Source organism: Artemia sp. Qi Xiang Cuo, chromosome 16, assembly GCF_049724085.1.
Source record: "Artemia sp. Qi Xiang Cuo chromosome 16, ASM4972408v1, whole genome shotgun sequence".
Taxonomy (NCBI): Eukaryota; Metazoa; Arthropoda; class Branchiopoda; order Anostraca; family Artemiidae; genus Artemia; species Artemia sp. Qi Xiang Cuo.
This window is the reverse complement of record NC_142809.1, coordinates 26,834,603-26,855,696: the sequence shown is the minus strand read 5'-3', so window position 1 is coordinate 26,855,696 and position 21,094 is coordinate 26,834,603. Positions and strand designations below refer to the sequence as shown.

Here is a 21,094-nt window from a genome sequence, read left to right as displayed (position 1 = left end):
CTCTAGAAAACCATCCTTTTCCCGAGGACATTTGTTCAAAATGTGGCGAATACCCGCAATAACGCGTTTTCGTACATTGACATAGAATAAAGCCTTGTCTTTCAGTGTTGCTTTCTCACCAAAAACTCGTTCCACATTTTCTGAAACTATGGGCTTTTCTGCAAATTTTTCAGCAAGATTCAACATTTCTGATGAGAAATTTTCAGTCTTGGTCATGAAATCTGGAATATAGACCCGTCCGCAAAGTGTCACAACTAGTCTTTTGATCTCTGAGTGCAGAACATGAATGAGAGGCTCTTCTTTCTGGAACAGTTGGGTGAAACTCATGAAAAGTTCTGCTGAGGCTAGAACAAACTCGAGTTGGGCCTTCATCGTTGCGCTTTTGATATAAGCCCCAATCTTCAGAATTTTGGCCAATCGACAGAACATTCTTCAGTTTTTGTTCTCTCGGCACGAAGTTCAGGAAGTACTCTAAGATTGCCGGCCACTGCTGCATGATTCTAGCGAGGGCACGTCCGATCGTCAGTCAGCGGCTTGGGACATACTTCATGAAAGCATTCTCTGCCATCCCACTTTCTTTTGGCACTTTCGATAGTCTTCACAACGTGCAGGCTAGCATTCAAAAACTGAATGCACAAGAATAACAAAGTCGGAACTTTCTTCTCCGAACACCTGAAGACCTTTCAAGAAAGCGTTATGAAGTATATGGATATTGCAAGTACTAATGTTCAACATTCCCTTTCCCGTCACTTTCTTTTTTTCGGCAATGTACTTTTTCCAAACGCTTTTGTTGACGTTTGGTCTGTCGCTTCCAAGCATGATCAGTTTTTCAAGTGGCAGCTGATTCTGACCAATGGCTGACATAATCTTCCTATACAGGTTATCACATGTCGCATGGCCCATATAACATGTGCACAAATGTCTGTTCTGGATTTCGTTTCCGTATGAGCACCAATATCGAACACGTATCTGTAACTCTTTCATACCAGCGTTGCTGGTTGTCTCATCATATTCTAGTACAAAATATGACTGAATGTTCTTCACAAGCATTTGCTTACAGTAAGGATGCAGCGCATCGGTGATCAGATACGTGAGTTTCTTCGCACATAGGGACATTCCGTCGGGATCTTACCGAGAAAAATCACATGGAAGGTTGTGACAATATGGTCTGAAGAGTTAGCAGACATGGAACTCTGTACCGTCTGAAGTGCCCATATTAACTCAGCTTTATAAGCAGCATCACGCTCACAAAACATGCTTGTACCAACTAATGGTTTATCCTTGGTTGTTTCATCAACTCGAGATTGTCTGGTCAGGTGACGCTGTAGTGGATATAGTTGAGCAGTAACTGCGGCTTCGTGTTCTGCAGATCGCACATGTTGGTTTAGCTGAGCAACCAAGATTTTCCAGCAGAGTTTGCAAAACAACGAGTACTGATCGTTCCCAGTCTTACACCATTTGCCAATCTTTCTGCCGCTGCAATCCATCTTAGCAAGCCATGAACTATTGAACTTGGTAAGCCCCATACTAAATTACCAAGCATCACCTGCAAAATAGCATCCCTCGATTAAAAGCCCATAAAAAGAAAAATGTGGATATGTCTGAAACTGGGCCGTATTCGCATCAGCCTTTTATAACGTTCAGCCAGGACACGCATAAGTCGCAAGAACGCACAGTGTCATTAAGCAGGGACTGCTAGCCTATATACTGATCTTCACTCATTTCGAACAGGCCCAACATGACAAAAAACAAAACATAGGCTACTAAGTCAACACAACAGCCCAGGAAGAAGCAGCTTACTAATCCCAACACAAAGCATTAGTTAAGTTCAAACAGCTCAACAGTTGTAATTAATTATCAATCTACACTGAAAGACAGCACAGTCTACAAGCAGAGTCAAAAGCAAAGAAAAGCATATCTTGGCTTACTTACGAGCAGTGAAAATTGCAAATTACGAGCAATGTTCTTGGTGCTCTTCAGCCGAAAATATAGGAATAATAGGATTTTAGCCAAAATATAGGCATTTTATAGGAGTGCATTAAAATATAAGAATTTATTGGAATTTATAGGCGAGTCCGAACCCTGTATGGTCCAAGTAGTGATTGACTATAGTCAGCTATATAGGAGCTATTGACTCTGCCTAAAAAACCTAAGCATGGTATATGCTACAAGGTACTGACTGCAGATGGTTTTCAGGGTTGTCACCTTCCTTACGTATTTCCCATCCATGCAATGGGATGTACTGAGGCCTCTTATATTGATTTTTTTTTTCTATTCTTTGTGATGTAAATTTTATTCAATCTGCAATGCACTAATTTTGCAGTCTATATTCAACTGAATTCCTTTAATTTGTGTACTGATTATATTATGTAAGAGGTGTCATACCTTAATTACCAGGAACAGCAGTATTTCATCAAGATTTCAATGTCTGTCATGTCAAATTTTCCAAAACAAAGAAAACAAATGTGAAACATGTATGGACAATAGGATAAAACTTACTGCATATGAAGTGAAGGAGAATAGAAGGCATCACTTGGATTACCAGGATGTGAAACAGGACAAACTCAGGAGGTATAGTACATACAATACAATAATTATTTAAATATATAGCCTATTAATTTTCAAAATCAGTGGAACCCTAGATGATAGACTTTTTACACCACAATTATTCTAGTTTATATCCTCTTCTGAAATTCTTACTTAATTATAGTCAGAAAATGTTTATTTATTACACTTCCAATGCAATAAATCAACAAAATCAGCAAGATTAGTGTTTAGCATAGGGTTATAAAATGAGACACATGTAATTCCTGTAAAAAAAAAAAAAAAAAAAAAAAAAAAAAAAAAAAAAAAAACAGATAGTACTTAGCCACCCTTGGAACTTTTGGGGTGGCACTCTTGATTAATCTATAATGACCACTAGAAAAAAAAACAACAAACAATTAGCAAACTTTTGGCTGTAGTATAGGACTATCTCCAGGCATTAGGGTTGGGAGGGGGGAGGAAGAAACTGGATACAGTGAAACTGAAATCAAATCTGAAAATTCCACAAATAAGAATTTTCTGAATGTAATGAAGTAAGAAATCTTCTGATTATAGTGTTTATTTCAGAACAGAACATATATTTGGCAACAAATCTAGTTTATCTCTTCTTCTGAACTAAACAATATAATAACAAATTCTTACTTCTTTACATTCAGAAAATGTCTATTTATTGGAATATCAGTTACTTTTAGTTCAACTGTATCCTAGTCCAATCCCTTCTTTGTGCCTGAATATAACCCTAGTTTATATACAAAAGTTGCTTATTTTGTTGGTTTGTATCATTTTCTATACATAACTGACTTTTTATTGATAGTTGGCTCATAACTAGGTGTGCCATGTCAATCTAGGCATCACAACACTCTGAGATGGGGATATAGAAAAGAAAAACACATTTATTTAATATAATCATTTTCAAGTTAGAACACAATTAAATAGAATTTGTTGCAGCAGAAGTAGTTAGCAAATCCAGTTTTTGGAGGATGTTACTTTTTTTTTCCTTTTATGTATTTATAACTCTGTTCCCTTTTATATATTATGACTCTGTGTATGTCAGCTTATAGTTAAACTGGCAGTGCAGGATTAATTCAACAGTCTCTGGCAGCAGTTTATTTCTTTTATCAGTCTACTGGGTCATATACAGAACAAATATTAGCATTGTATTAATTGTTGGCTTTGGGATTCATAATTTTTAGTTTTCTTCAGAGCATGAATTTGGATTTTTTCCCATTAAGTGCTCAAACTTCTATTCTTCAAAATGAGGCTCATATTCTAACCAACTTTTCAGATTCCTATAATATTTATGATCAGGTGTATAAAAATGTGTTCAGTTGTCATTCAGTTTATAGTTTCAGACAGCATATCATCCTATGAGATAGTCCTGTTTGATAATATTAAAATGATTATCCTATTTTTCTAAGAAATTAATTATGGTAACATTCTTGTGTGGTAACTCCTTATTCTACACTGTTGCAAATCAAATGGTTATTACCACAAGAGTTGCAATCAAGGCCCCCAAGGGTGTCACATATAGGGGGAAAAGACCCCCCCCTCAATGTTTTCAGCCACTTGGTAAAAAAACTGAGTCAGTTAAATAGGACTGCTGTTTTACTGGTTTATTTTTTGTTAGGTAAACAAGTTGATGAAAAAAAAACATAAATTTGATGGAAGATGATCAGTCAAGGTAAATAGAAAAAAATTCAATAATAAGTCAGTACATAAAAATGACTAGCCAGTCAGTAAAATCCATTGTCAACCCCCCCCCCCTCCCAAAAAAAAACTTTGGCTAGTGACAACCGCTCCCCCCTAATAGGACCTGACGTAGTCAGAGGCTATGCATAAAACTTTACTTATTTGGTTGGTTTATCATGTGGAAAAAGTAAATCAGAAAGGTTTGTACATAGCCAAAGGCTGAAACTGGCCCCATAAGAAGGGGAAGGGCTGGGATACAATTGTCATAGTAGTGACCATTATATTTAGAAACAGTGTTGAATAGGGAATCAAATGATGCTGCTCTTTTGTTATTAAAGTGTTTACTTAAAAAGAGGTTATGTATGCAGCTGTTAAATCAAATACTGTTATATGAGACCATCTCATTCTCTGTTTCTTGCTCTTTTCAAATATAATGATCACTTCTGTTGCTATTGCATCCCGACCTCCTACCCTAGCCATTAACTATATATAATAATTTACTGACTATGTGGGTTTTCTATTATTTTGTGCCTAATTTCTCATTGACAGTTGTTCAATAGTTAATACCTAAGACAGGACGTGATCTGAGATAAATATTTTTATTAAAATATATCTTTCATAAATGTAGAGGGAATATCCAACTATTGGAAACAATCTTAATAGTTAGGATTAGCTGATGGTTGGGACAAGACTAGCACTGATTGGCTGACTACAATCTATAATTTTTTTCTCTTTAATATTTAAACTTAAACAAAAGTTTTCTCTATATCCTAGCCTATTTAAATTAAATTATTCTAATTCATAACAATTGCCTTACACTGAATATGCTTAAAAGAGACGCTTTGTATGATTTAGATATTTTTTTGTAACTTTAAGATCCTATTTCCATGAATAGGCACCATTTGCCAAGTTTAGAGTCAAGCTTAAATTGTGTGCCCATGATTAGGCTCTACTGTTGACTATCAGTGTGTTCAATAGCACACAAAGGCTGTATGGGTCTGTAAAGGGCTTAAAAATAATTTTGCAATGGAAAAAAATCTCATATTTAAATTTGGGATGAAATTCTGCATAGTCTATACAGCCCATATTATATTTTTCTAAGACATTTATTGATTCTCAATTTTGTCACTGTTGATTCAATTAACAGTAAAGTGGTTTTAACAAGAGTGATGCTAACAGAGGTATATAAACTGCACATAAAATAATATAAAAATATATCATCTTTGAGGGTTTGTAAAGGGCTTAAAATTGAATTTGCAAGAAAAGCGACCCAGCTCAATGGTAACCAAAACTCTTGAAAACAGAATTTTGATACCAATAGATACATCAAAAGAATTATTGTTGGAGGATCAAAAGGTTATGTTGGAGGATCTGTCCATGAAGGAAGTTTTCATGGGGGAAGGGAAATTGCCATGAAGGGGTGCCGGACTTTCCAGCATTATTTATTGATTATTGGGAAGTATACAGATATTTCAAGGAAGGATTTTTTTCTGGAGGGGGGGCTGGAGGAGGGGGTTACTCTGGAGAATCTTTCCGTGGAGGATGTTTCTTTAGGGTAAGGGACATTTCTATGAAGGGGCGCCGGATTTCTAAGCATTATTTAAAAAACGATCAGAAATTAAATTAAAAAAAAAACAAGTTTTTTCAACTGAAAATAAGAAGCAACATTAGAACTTAAAACAAACAAAAATTATAACGTATATGAGGCGGGTCTCCCCCAAGTCAATACCTTGCTCTTTACGCTACAGTTTTTTTTTAGTGCTTTCAAAAGAGCTATATATTCTAATTAAATGGCCTTTGTGATTCAGGGGTTTGTGAATTATTTTTTTTTTAACTTTTAACGTAAAGAGCATGGTATTGACTAAGGGGAGAACCCCCTAATATACGTAATAACATATACATAATGAAAAAAACAATAAAAAAACAAGCGATACGGCTCAATAGTAATCAAAACTTTTAAAAACGGAATTTTGATGTCAATAAATGTATCAAATGAATGGGTTGATAATGCTGATTCTAAATATATGAATTTTATTAAGTTTAGTATTACTCATCAAAGGCTACGAGCCTGAGAAAATTTACCCGATTTTTAAAGAGGGGGGAAACATCCCCTACAAGTGAAAGAATTTTAATGAATATCACACCGTCAGATTCAGCGTATCGGAAAACCCTATAACATAGGTTTCAAGCTCATAACTGCAAAAATCTGCAACTTTGTATTTTTTGCCAGAAGAAAAATATACGAATATAGAAGTTAGTTACGTAAGTTAATTTGTAAATTACGTCATAACCAAATTTAGAGACATCCATTTAACAAAAGAAAAGTATTATGCAAATTTGGTTTACTTATTCAATGACGGTGAGCCAAAATAAAAGCTGCATTAACTAAAAAACGATCAGAAATTAAATAAAAAACAAGTTTTTTAAACTGAAAGTAAGGAGCAACATTAAAACTTAAAACTAAAAGAAATTATTCCGTATATGAAAGGGGCTGTCCCCTCCTCAACGCCTCGCTCTTTACGCTAAAGTTTGACTCTATCTCACAACTTTATTTTTTAAAACAATAAAAAACTACAATGTAAAGAGCAAAGCGTTGAGGAGGGGACAGCCCCTTTCATATACAGAATAATTTCTGTTTGTTTTAAGTTTTAATGTCGCTCCTTACTTTCAGTTTAAAAAACTTGTTTTTTTATTTAATCTTATTAAGAAAGATCCTAAGAAAAGGCATTGAGCAAAGACAAATCTCAAGCAGAATCTTGGGGGGGGGGGCAATGTGACAAGGGCACTAATAATTAACCAAACTGACAAGTTTGTTTAAAAAAGGGCAAGAAAAGAAGAAAAAAACAAATGAGGGGACCAGAAAAATCTTGGGGGCTTGCATCCCCCCCAGCCCCCTGGATCTGCCTCTGGCATTGAGTGAAAGGCTGTCCCCCGAGGGAGGGAGGTTGACCCCCCCCCCCAAAAAAAAAAAAATGTTTGTTTGACTTGTAAAAACGTAACAATAATGGATATAAACAAATTTTGTATGCATTTTTTAAGGTTTTTTGTGTTAACCCCTCCCCCCTCCCCCAATTTTTTTTTTAGTAAAACCCCTCCCAAAAAAAATCCTGGGTACAGCCTTGATTGAGTGGTATATTCACTTTATTCTTAGGTCATTTATGTGAACTACACAATATTTATCAAGACCTAATTAGCCAGGGAAACAATTATAATGGCAGTAACCACTATATTTAGAAAGAACATTGAGTAAGGAATCAAATGGTAGCCTAAATACAGGCTTGGGCTGTTTTATTTCTAGCTTATTTCTGTATTACAATAGTTTTAGGCAACCAAAACCCTTGGGAGGGAAATATCCCCCCCCTTTCTCACTTGATACCACTGATTAGGCTAGGCTTAATACAATTTTCTGAATGCAGTGCACTAAAAGTTTTATAAATATATTAATTACTCTAGAGAGCAGATAGATTAGATAGCTATCACAGATAACAGAAAATTAACAGCAGTTAGCAGATAAATAATTTCAATATTACATGGTAAAATTTGGTAAATATTTACCAAATCATATTATTGACTTACAACTAAAGTGAATATACAACTTGATGGCTTTTTTATGCTCTTTCTGAATATAATAACAATTTTTGTTGGAAATGAATGTTAGCCCCCACCCCTATATATACCAATTCAGGGTATATATTTGCACATTAGGGGGGTGGAAAGAAAGTTTAAACTTACCTCTCATTTACATCAGAAATAAAATTACCGCCACCCCCCTATTGCGCAAATATATACCCTGAATGGGTATATAGAGGGGTGGGGGCTAAAATTCATTTCCAATAAAAATGTTTATTATATTTGTAAAGAGCATAAAAAAGGCATCGAGTGGCATATTCACTTTAGTCTTAACTCAATAATATGATTTGGTAAATATTTACCTAAAATTCTAGACAAGCTATTTTTTACTAGCCTATCTTAGAAAGGGGTTAGGCTAGGAAAATGAAACTTTCAGGGATGGACATATAGAATGGGGTAAGGTTTATATTAACAGACTAATCAGATAGATAAAAAAAAACATACCACTAGCATCAGAATTTCATCCTGAATCCAAATATAACACTCATTTCTGTCGCAAATTATTTTGCAAGTGTGATTTAAGGTATAAATATCAGGATTTGATGAGCTTAATCCTGGCCTGATGCAAGAAACTCCCTTTTCTATCAGATACTGAATAGCTGCAAAATCTTCTCTTTTTGGTCTTTGGGATGACATAGCTCTTGCTGCATTTCCATATATTTTCCACCATTTCCACCTATTGTGTACAGCTTCACCCAAAACTAGGTTAAGTTATGAAACTAGGCTTAAGTTATGAAACTAGGTCACTTTAAAGTGACCTAATTTATTTAGTATGTATTTGGATTAGACTCTGGCACCATGCTGGTGCATTGACTGAACCCCGCCAATAAAAGGCCTAGTTGACTGCTGCTGAAGTGTTGCAATGCTGCTGGTACAAAAAAAAATTTTGTTCCCACAATCCCCAAAAATCAACCAATCACGGTGCCGCCACCATAAGTGTTGTAATGCTGCTGGCATGCCACATGTGGCGTCTGTGGCACAAACTGTGCACTATGAGCATCCAGTTTCAAACAGTTCATGGTAACAAACTGTAAGTAAGGAGCAACCCAGCTCAATAGTAATCAAAACTCTAAAAAACTGAAATTTGATACCAATGGAACATCAACAGAATCAGATTTTTATGCTGATTTCAAATATATAAGTTTCATCAAGTTTAGTCTTACCTGTCAACATTTACAAGACTGAAAAAATTGCTTTATTTTTGAAAAAAGGGGGAAACAACCCCTAAGTCATAGAATCTTAATGAAAACACCATCAGATGCGGCAAATCAGAGAACCTTACTGTACAGATTTCAAGGTCCTATCTGCAAAAATGTGGAATTTTATATTTTTTTGCCAGAAAAAAGATTGCAGATGCACATTTATTTTATTTTTTTCCAGGGGTGATTGTCAGTAGTCCTAGAATATCACAACAGCACTCATTCAAACATAAATTAAAAGTTATAGTGCCTGTTTTAAGTAACCAAGAAAATTTGAGGGCAACTAGGCCCCCTCCCACATTTATTTTTTCCCAAACTCTGCCAATCAAAAGTTTGAGATAGCCATTTTGTTCAGCAGAGTCAAAAAATTTTGATAACTATGTCTTTGAGGATAACTTAATCCCCCACAGTCCCCAGAGAAAGGGCTACAAGCTATGAGCTTTGCCCATTGTTACATACAGTATTGGTTATTGGGAAGTATACAGATGTTTTCAGAGGGATTTTTGGCAAAATTCTATTTTAGCTACTTTTGGCTATCTTGGAAAGGAGTTTGATTAGGAAAATGAAACTTTCAGGGATAGATCTAAAGGCTAAAGCATGCCCAAGGAAGGTATTTTGAAGTACTTACCTCCACTCCTTCTCCCTCTAGAGGGTCCTGACCTTTAAAAATATGTGTGTTATAAAAGTGAAACCTTGTAAGATAGATCTTCTGCTTAAAATGAAGTCCAACAAATTGTTTTCAGCCTCACAACTTTGCTCATTCCTGATTTATAGAGTTTTAAAGATATGCAAATACATTTCCTAAATTTTGAAAATTAACAATGATATGGCTTAAAATACTACTCAAATAACAGGAATTGCATTTTCAAAACTAAAGCCAGAGAAAAAGAATTTTATAACTGAAAATTAAGGTAAAATGTTGTTTTGTCAAAATTTCAATAGGTATAGGCCTAGACCAGTCATGTAGGCAAATTTCAGATAGAAGGCTATTTATTTTGAATGGACAAAGCAGTTGATCAATATTATTTAATGAATGAAGATGAGTTTGCTTCTAAATTGTCCCTGCATTACCACATCAAAATACTGAAGATAGGTTATGTTTTGGCATCTTAATAGCCTAAATGTACACAAATAATTATACATTTTCCTACTTGTCAAATATTTTGCCATTAAAAATACTTTGGACACTTTTTACCACTTCTTTGCTTCTGAACCAGTTTTTTAAAAACCTTTAAGGAATTTTCTAAATTTGGACACTTTTGTCTCTAAAAGTTTTGGCAACCAAGTCGTTAAGTCCGAATTAGAAGAAGGAGAGAAAATCTTACTCCAGGCTCATTTTAAGGCTTGTTAAAAAGAAAAGAAGAAAAATATTAAAAATAATTGTGTTAGAGAATTCGAAAATTTTGTGAAAACAGGACTATCAAGTGAAGTTTTCTTGATTAATTTTATTTATATAAAGTGGGGAATTTATCTCAACCATGATCCCAATGAAATTACCCCCTGAGAAGGGAGATATTAATTACCAAATGCTAGACACCATCTCCCCATTACCAAGTGACCTTTCTGAGGACTCAGACTCCAATGAAACCATGGTCACTGTCCACTCTGAGGACTCAATTCTCCATGATGATGGCTTCAAAACAGTCACTCCTAAAAGATCCAAGAGAAAACGGGTCACCAGTTTCTCCCCATTAAAGACAGTTTCTACTACACCCCCATCTTTTTTGAAAGAAGAGCACTTCATCCACATTCTGCATATCTCTCCTGAAACCATGTTCCAAATAAAAAACATCCAAATAATTCGACTTGAGCTCTTCAAAATCCTTAAAATTAATTTCAACTTCAATATCAACAGAGATGGTTTAATATTAATATTTATTCAAGCATGATTTTAAAATGCAAAAATAACTCTTTTGTCACTTAACTTCCTTGGAGGCAATAAGGTCCATTCAAAGCAATGGATTCGCCCTCCCCCTGCCCAAACAAAAATTTTCATATACAATATCCCTAATGGTATTCCTGAAACTGACTTAAAGGATGGCCTTATGAACTGCAAAGGCCAAAAAATATCAGTATCAAAAGTCACCAGACTTGGAAAACCCAACAACGATGGCATATACACGTCTAAATCCTAACTTTTCACCCTGGACTCCACCCTAGAGAACTTCAGTGAACCTATATCCCTATTTGGCCAGATAAAGCCCTACAAAGAGTACAAGGCTAAGCCAATACAGTGTGAAATTTGTCTGACAATGGGTCACACAAAACAACACTGCAAAGCAAACCTGAAGAGGTGCAACCTATGCCAAAATATCCATCCTCCAAACACAGCAAACTGTGCAAACAAGAAATTATCATGCATTAATTGCAAAGGTCCCCATTCTTCTGACAACGGATCTGTATGCCCAAAATACAAGGCAAGATCAATGGCTCTCAGGTTGTCCGAAAAAGAAAATATCCCATTTCAGTTTGCAAAAATTAAACTCATGGTGTACAATGCAGATACACCTGAATTCTCTGAACTAAACACACAACCTAATCAAAAAACTCTACAGCAAAAAGCTACAAGGACAAAACCACAAAAAAAATTTCCTGGAATCAAGACCTTAGACTTTCCCCCCCTTCCAGCCAGAGACCAAAACCCTGAATCTTCTATAAGTAAACCTACAAAATCAACCTCATCAAAATTGCCAAAGGAAATATCAGAAGAAAATCCAAATCTACTTCCAAACTTATGCCTTTACATATTCAACAACAACTCACTCTCCAGAACATCCCTCACAAAAGATCAAAAATCCTCAATTCTAGAAGAGATGGCTAATACATACTTCCCAAAAAATCTTAAGGACACAGCCAACACAAATTTCAGAACTATACTCAATAAACTAAATCTATCTATCAATGGCTAACCCTCAGTTACCTCTATCCACCTCAATTTTGCAATGGAATGTGAGATCATTAAATGACTATAAAATCACTGACCTTCTTAAGTATACTTCTTCACACAACATAGACATACTATGCCTTCAAGAAACCCATTTAAACTCATCAGTTAATCAAAAAATTCCTGGTTATGATGTCCTAAGAAAAGACAGATCTTCCAATAGAATTGGTGGTGGAGTTGCCATCCTTGTACGATCTCACCTCAAATTCTGTGGTATAAGCCTCCCTGATTTCAATCATGACATTGATGCAATTGGTGTAAAGTTGTGGCTGGCAAACATGGAGGTCACTGTTATTAATTTATATAATCCAAATGGCAATAACAGTGGACATGATTTTTTCAATTTTATTTCTAATAATTTCTCAAATTCAAATCTAGTGGTTGTTGGGGACTTCAATGCCCATAGTTCTATCTGGGGTTATTCATCTCAAAATAATGCTGTAAAATAAATAGAGTAATTCCTCACCAATTTTACCAATATAGTGCTAGCGACTCCTAGACAACTAAATACCTACTTCAGCAAAAGAAGTGGGAGTTATTCAACTATTGATCTTCAATTAGTTTCATCAAGTTTAATAAATAAAACTACTGTCAACAGAATAGACAACCTCATTAGTGACCATTTTGCCATATGCACAAAAATTGGTGACCCAGCCATCATTGACAATTTCATTTCCCACTATGTGCGGCAAAAAGCAGACTGGCCAAACTTCTCCCACATTCTCTCAAACCATGACTACTCTTCACTCTCCACTGACCCAAACCAACTCTCCAAAAATCTCACATCACTACTTCTTGATGCTGCAAAACTTACCATACCCCAGTCCCAATGCCCTAAAACACTGAAAAATAACAAACCCCCTAAGCCATGGTGGACAGCCTCTTGCCAAGAGGCTTGGCACAATAAAAGGAATGCCATCAGATCCTTCAAGAGAAATCCATCCACTGGAAAATATATTGCAAAGCTACAAGCAGAGGCAAAACTTAAGAGAACAATCAAACTTGCAAAAGAAGAGGCTTGCAAAAACTTTCTCTTATCAGTGTCCCACAAAACGCAAGAGTCCAAGATTCATAAATTCCTAGACAAGATGTGTGGCAAATTCTCCACACAGAACCCCTTCCATTACCAGCTAACTCTAAATGGTCAGCAGCTGGAAACCAATGAAGAAAAGGCTAAATTTTTAGCAGATTTTAATGAGAAGAAATTCAAAAACACCCCTCATAATCCACCTCAGATCAGCCTAACACCCCATTTTGACTTGCCTGGGTCCCAGTATCTACTACAAGATTTTACAATTATTGAGCTGAATAAAGCAATCAATTCAATCAAAACCAACACATCTTGAAGCCACTACCAGATCTATCAATCTTTGCTCCAACACCATCCAATAGAGTTTAAAAAAGTACTCGTATCTCTCTTCAACAATGCCTGGAGCAACTCCTTCTTCCCATCTGCTTGGAAAACATCACTCATCATTTCCATATTAAAACAAAATAAACCCAAAGAGGACCCCAACTCCTTCAGACCCATTATGATTACCCCAGTTCTGGGAAAATTATATGAGAAGATAATCCACTCCCGATTGTATTGGTCGGCTGAGTCTAACCACCTCATCCCACATACCCAAACAGCATTTAGGAAATATCATTCTTCCATTGATGCATTTGTTCGCCTAACCAATGCCATATCTGAGTGTCTGAAAGACAACCAAATCCTGGTTGCAGCCTTCTTGGACTTCCAAAACGCATATGATAATATCCAACATCCACTCCTACTGCAAAAATTATCAAAAATGGGTTTTCCAATACCTGTAGTGAATTTCTTTAAAAGTTACCTATCTGAACGCTCTTTTGTTCTCCAAGTAAATTCCTACATCACTTCTAAAAAGTCTGTCTCCAAAGGCCGTCCCCAAGGTGCTGTCCTCAGCTGTCTCCTGTTTTCACTATACTTATGGGATATGAACCTACCCCAAACAAATATTCAGTTTGCAGATGATATAGTCTTATGGCCTACCTCAAATAATTTTGAACTGGCCCAATCCAAGTTACAAAAGTTGATTTATGCCTTTGAATGTTTCTCCAATAATTCATGCCTACCCACCTCTCCATCAAAATCAGCTATAGTACAGTTTCATAACAGGAGAAATCCCAAATCTGCCCTACTAACCCTAAATGGTGTTGTCATCCAAGAGCAACAACACATCAAATATCTTGGCCTCACTCTAGACCAAAAACTAACCTTCAGGCTCCACATTGAAAATGTGAGAATAAAATGCCTCAGGAAAATGTGTATCTTACAAAGGCTACTCAATACGCCTTGGGGTTGCCATGAAAAAACTCTAATAAATTTCTATAAGACTTATATTAGATCTCAGATTGATTATGGACTAATTGTATATGGCTCATGCTCAAATACCCTACTATGCAGTCTGGAGACTGTCCAGAATACTATCATCCGAGCTATACTTGGCCTCAGGAATCACACCAAAACCAACTTCCTCCTCAGTGAAAGTGGTCTCACCTCTATTACCATGCGTAGAAACATTCTACTTGCCCGCTACTTTACAAAAATTGAAGGTAACAGTTCCCATAGATTACATGACTGGCTAAGAAACCCTGGAGCTTTAAGAGGCCTTGCACGGGAATTTGCAACCACCCAAATGACCCCCCCCACACCTTCATCTTCTTTATTTCAAATATACCCCCGGATACCTTCCTGGGCTAACCACTACCCAGAAGTGAACCTTTTGTTTGCGCCAGCTATTAAAACAGACCTTTCCCTTGCCTATGTAAAATCATTATTTCATGAATTAGAGTCTCAGAGATATATCCACCACCTCCCAATTTTTGTGGATGGCTCAAAAACAGATTCCAGGACTGCTTGTGGAGTCCACTTCCCATCTTTAGGTATAGCAGCTACTGAAAGGCTCCAAAATGATGTGAGTATCATGACAGCTGAAATAGCTGCCATCAACATTGCATTGGAAACCATTATAAAGATGCCAAACCCCCCAAGAAACACCCCGCGTATAATTTATTCAGACTCAAAATCAGCCCTTGCCTCAATATCACCAGAGCATTCAGACTACCCAGACAATGATACCTCCACCACTCTTGTACTATTGAACCAACTACTTAAACAAGGTATATCCACAAAATTCCAGTACATCCCAAGTCACATGGGTATAAAAGTGAACCACAAGGCAGATGAAATAGCTAAATCTGCCCTTCAGCTTGAATTAATTTCTGGAAGACCTATCCCAGTAAGAGATGTAAACCATTGGCGCCTAAAAATTTATCTAACAAACCAATGTCCACCAAACCTTTCTCCATTTACATCCCGGAAAGACTCAAAGATGTACCACAGAATACAATCAAATGCTACTGGCCTTAGCAGCCAAACTTATCTCTATCAAAACACAACCATTCCAACAGTAATCAGCCCTCTTTGCCGCCTATGTCAAACCTATGATGAGACCATCAACCATGTTCTTTTTGGTTGCCCTGTGGCAACTCTCAACCATAAAAAAGAATGGCTAACTTTATCTGCTATATTCAAGCGCCTCAAGATAACCCCTAATATTGACCAACTAACACAAAGGAGACACTCTTCAACTGATGATGCTGAATTGTTCAAAGCTGTCTTTAACTGCCTAAATATAGGTGGTTTCATCAATGATGTATAAAGCCTATTATTGAATAATAATAGTCTAATCTCTATATTTGATTTCCCAGGACACCCCTGACATAATCATACAATACGAAAAAGGTTAAATGGATTCATCCGAAGCCTATAATTGAAGAAGAAGAAGAAGAAGAAAGCTCCTGTTCATTCTTTGCTTAGCTCAAGACAAAAGATTAGAGGAGCTTGTTTTCTGAAACTCCTATCACCCGAGCTTAGTTACAGTAGCAGAAAACTTTCATTAAACTTTTCGTTTCAATCTAACTGGGGAACCAAGAAAAAGAAGGTAGCCTAGTCTTCCAAAATCCATTCAATAGTGAAATCATGACAGATCCATCAACTGAAGAAATACTAGGCCCCCTGAGACTAGCAGTAATGGAACAGGTATGTTAATTGTTAGTGTATCATTAGAGTATTTTAGGCTTCTATTTTCTTAGGTAGCCCAATTAGCTATGTAGCCTACCAAGATTCCCTCTTTATGTACTGAGGAACACTAGCCTTCAGTCAAATCAGGGAAAGTATTATCATTCAGTCCCCATTTGTGCTCTTTCTAAATATAATTCTCCCATTTGTGACAAATGCAGGTAAATTATGCATTCTTATTAGTCTAAGTAAATTTGGATAAATTCAACCAGCCAATTAGCATACTTTTCTCATTTTATTGTCATGAGCAAGGCTGGATTAAATCTTTGGTGCCCCTAGGCACAAACATTTTGATGTTCCTAGGCACAAGCTATTTGTGAGGGGGGGACAAAGATTTATAGAGAAATCCCCAAAAATTCAGGGATAGGCCTAGAGAAAGCCCTGAACAGAAGGCAACTGATAAGTGATGAGCTAAAAGTAATGCAAGAGAGAGGTGATACTGAGCTCTCAGCTGCAATTCTTAGGTGGCATCTGACAGTTATAAGAGGCTACAGGATTCCTTTGTTGTTTTAAAATCACTTTTCTGTGAATAGGCAGCACAACAACAAAGTACACCTGGCACTTTGGTGATTAATCACATCAATCCAGGTTTTCCTTTAAAAAAAATTGCTCAGTGTATTTTTGTACATCTCTAGGCCTGAGCATAGTAGGCCATGTGTAAATCCTGGCCTGGTCATGAGATATGCCTAGATAATGTCCTGGATAGAGGGCTTTTTCTTGGGGACTTTATTTACTTGTATTTTATATGTGCACTATGTGACATGTTATAAAGCATAAATGCATTAATGATTATAAATGTGCTGTATATGCACTATAATTGCTTTATAATAAAATGTAAATGTACTATTTTGATTCTTGTTCTATAACACAGGCAATTACTGCAGGAGAATAACCCATACCAATAGCAAGACAATTGATGCATATTTGAATTCAGTGAATATTGTCTGAAGTGACACACAAGCAAGCTAGTGACTTTATAAGCACAGAACAATAAAGTGATACAAATGCATATGAGCTATTGGTTGAACACATCAAACCCCAAACAACAACAAATTCAACAGTCAAACAATCCAATGTCTAGGTGGTAAAATATATTTTATACTGATATGGCTATTGAAGTGATGTTTAGCTGTCTGACAACTCTCATCCTATATCAGATTATATTAGCTTACTGATAAAGAGACTATGCAGACACCAATGGTGTCTTTTTTATGCTCTCTCAAGTATAATAATAATTTCAATCAGAAATCAAATGAAAAACCATTAAATGAACCCTAAGTTAAAGTAATGGTTTAAGGTTAGAATTGGGGCTGTTGAGAAGGAAATATGTGAAGAAAACAATTCTGTGTTTGTGAAGAAACACCCAAAGAAGAAAATTGTAGTTAACAAATTTTGAAACCAATTTCACTATAGCCCACTTTACCCCTCCCTCCCCCCTACTGTGCAAGTATATAGCCCAAATTATATATTTCCCATGCATTTTGCCATGTATCATTCTTGTTTCAACCTGTGCACCCATAAATTGAATCAGTGTTAACAAAATCATGAACTAGAAAAAGACATAGGAAATATATATTTTAAGCTATATATTTGAACATTAGTGGCATTGGGGGTAAAGTAGAATCACAGTCAAAATGTGTTAACTACCATTATTCTGTATCAAACAGTTTGTGGTAACAAACTATAAGTAAGGAGCAACCCTGCTCAATGGTAACCAAAACTCTAAAAACGGAATTTTGATACCAATAGATGTATCAAAAGAATCTGATTTTAATGCTGATTTCAAATATATAAGTTTCATCACGTTTAGTCTTACTCATCAAAAGTTACATGTCTGAGAAAATTTGGCTGATTTTAGAAAAAAGGGGAAAAGACCCCCTAAAAGTTATAGAACCTTGATGAAAATCACACCATGATATTCAGCGTATCAGAGAACCCTACGGTAGAGGTTTGAAGCACCTATCTACACAAATGTGGAATTTTGCATTTTTTGCCAGAAGAAAGATCAAGGATGTATGTTTATTTGTTTTTTTTCCAGGGGTGATTGTATCAACCCAGTGGTCCTAGAATATCATGGGAGGGGTCATTGGAACGTAAAATAAAAGTTATAGTGCCCTTTTTAAGTGATCAAAAAAATGGGGGACAACTAGGCCCCCTACCATGCTCATTTCTTTCCAAAAGTCACCTGATCAAAATTTTGAGATAATAATTTTGTTCAGCATGGTTGAAAATATGATAACTATGTCTTTTAGGATGAATTAATCCCCCAAAGTCCCCAGGGGGAGGGCTGAAAGTTATGAACTTTACCCAATTTTAGCATATAGTATTGGTTATTGGGAAGTATAGAGACATTTTCAGGGGGGATTTTTTCTGGTGGGTGGGTCGGGGGTTATGTGGGAGGATCTTTCCATGAAGGAAGTTTTCATGCAGGAAGGTACATTGCTATGAAGGGGGCGCCAGATTTCCCAGCATTATTAAAGAAAAAGATCAGAAATTAAATAAAAAAAAAGTTTTTCATCTGAAAGTAAGGAGCAACATCAAAACTTAAACAAACAGAAAATATTACGTATATGATTGGGTTCACCCCCTAGTCAATACCTTGCTCTTTAAGCCAATAATTTTTTTAGTACTTTCATAAGAGCTATTTATTGTAATTAATGGCCTTTGTGATTAAGGGTTAATATTTAAATAATTGTAACAAAATCCGAACTTTAGCATAAAGAGCAAGGCATTGGCTAGAGGCAAACCCCCTAATATAGCCTACATATTGAAAAATATGAATATAGAAGTTTGTTATGTAAGCTAATTCGTAAGTTACGTATATTTATTACTAATAAAAACGTTTGTAAATAAAATTAAACAAGTTTTGTGAAAGCCATTTAACCAAATAAAAGCAAGATTAATTTGCAAATTTGGTTTTAATTATTCATGTACGGTGAGCCAAAATCCAAACCAGGATTAATTCAAAAATGTTCAAAAATTAAATAAAAAACAGGTTTTTTTTTAACTGGAAGTAAGGAAAGACATTAAAACTTAAAACAAACATAAATTATTCTATATATGAAAAGGGCTGTCCCCTCCTCAACATCTCGCTCTTTATGCAGAAGTTTGAATTTCTCACAACTCTATTTTTATCAAACAATAAAAAAATTTAGTGTAAAGAGCGAGGCGTTGAGGTGGGAACAGCCCCTTTCATATACGGAATAATTTCTGTTTGTTTTAAGTTTTAACGTTGTTCCTTACTTTCAGTTAAAAAAAAACTTGTTTTTTTTTATTTAATATTATGAAGGAAGAATTGTTTTCTTAACATATTCCCTTCTCAGCAGCACCAATTCTATGCTTGTACCCAAGGGGCACCTGATTCCTATCTTTTTGAAGCTTATTTAATCTAGAAAGTACTTTAAAGTATTTATAATACTTAGGCCACTTACAAAAAATCTAAACATAGGCTACTTCATTTACCCTCCCCCTCCCCATTAAATGTGCAAATAAATATCCCCAGTTCATATTAGTTAGTTATTAGGTATTAGTGCTACACTCCCACTCTCCTGAAAGAATGAATATTTATAAATTCTGAAGTCTTCTAAGCATTATAAAATAGCCTAGGGTAAGATACCCAGTAGTTGAACAGCTAATCGTCACTTCAACAATTAAATCATAGTAAAATTTCTATCATACCACCTAGAAAGTGGATTGTTTAACCATTAGATTTGTATAATCATTGGATTAAAATCTTGTAATAAGTAGCCTATGTGATTAACTTAAATATCCTAACCATAAACAACAGTTGCAATTTCAAATATGCTGATAGACAATATTAGATCCTAATCTTGGACATAAAATCTTGGATCCAAGCTTGAGGTCAATTTTCAAAAATGCTGCTAAATCTTGGAAACAGGATCTTAAAGTTAGAACAAAGTAAGTAGATTACTGACTTGGTAAAAGACAGACAGACTGAACCTTGAACAGATTTAATCTAAAACAAGTGTTAGTGAAGCAGAATAATTGTATCTAAAAAGGCTAGGCTGTAGGGTAAGTTGTGTCTAAATTCAAATCCTGAAAACCAGGAGTTTTCTGTAAGTTTGGAGATTTTCCATTATTGAGCTATGAATTACATACTACTTGGTGCCTTTTTGGTGCTCTTTCCAAATACAAAAGTTGTTTTACCCAGAGATTTAATTTTGAGCCCTTTATGGACCTATGGAGATGATGTATTTTCTCTTGTTTTGGCTTTAGAAAAGGGATAAAACAACAATTCTTGCTTCAAAATATGCAGAACAATTGTAGTTAATACATTCTAACCACAGATCCACTGTACTTTACCCCCAACACCCCCTAATGTGCAAATTTTTAGCCCAAATTAAATATTTCTTATGCTTTTTCTGGCTTTGATTTCATTACAGTTGATTCAGTTTATGGGAACTAGGTTTAAACAAAATGATGCTAATGGCTTGAGGTAAACATGGCGAATTTTTAAAGATTTATAAATTGTTTATTCAATTGGATCATGCTGAATCCATGCAAGTGGATTATATAACCTTAAACAAAATGGAGTTATTGTCAAATAACAAGTACTTAACAAATATGTTATTCCTTTTTTATAGCAAAAAGAAATAGAAGCAAAGGTGGTCCATAAAGGGCTTACAATTAAATCTCTGAGTAAAACAACTTTTAGGTTTGGAAAGAACATAAAAAAGGCTTAAAGTTGTATGTTCACCTAATTCATAGCTCAGAAATGGAAATTTACCATCTCTCCAAGTTTACCAAGTTTTCCAAGATCAGTCAGCCAGACCCAACTAGCCTAGTCCTAACTATCTAAACCTATATTTATATATAATGTCCAAGATTGGGAGCCAGTTGTCTATGTTTAGGAGGAAATTTTTTAATCAGGATTTGTGTCCAAAATTAGGCACTGGCCAAGTACTGCAGGTCTTACTGATCTAGTAGCTTCTTGGTGCTGAGTTGGGCTGAATAGCCTGTGCC

The 21,094-nt window shown here is 35.6% G+C and overlaps 1 protein-coding gene across 2 annotated transcripts in view; it reads right to left on the bottom strand.

Annotated features, from left to right (window-relative positions):
- LTV1 (LTV1 ribosome biogenesis factor) overlaps positions 1-8,536 on the bottom strand; it is a 151,245-nt gene extending 142,709 nt beyond the window's left edge. The window contains exon 1 of one of the 2 annotated variants that reach the window (XM_089102504.1): positions 8,308-8,536. In XM_089102504.1, coding sequence (XP_088958630.1) covers positions 8,308-8,499 — 192 coding nt within the window. In that variant the 5' untranslated portion in view covers positions 8,500-8,536. The remainder of the gene's footprint in view (positions 1-8,307) is intronic. The other variant, XM_089102503.1, reaches the window with a different exon arrangement.
- Between the last annotated feature and the right edge of the window lie 12,558 nt (positions 8,537-21,094).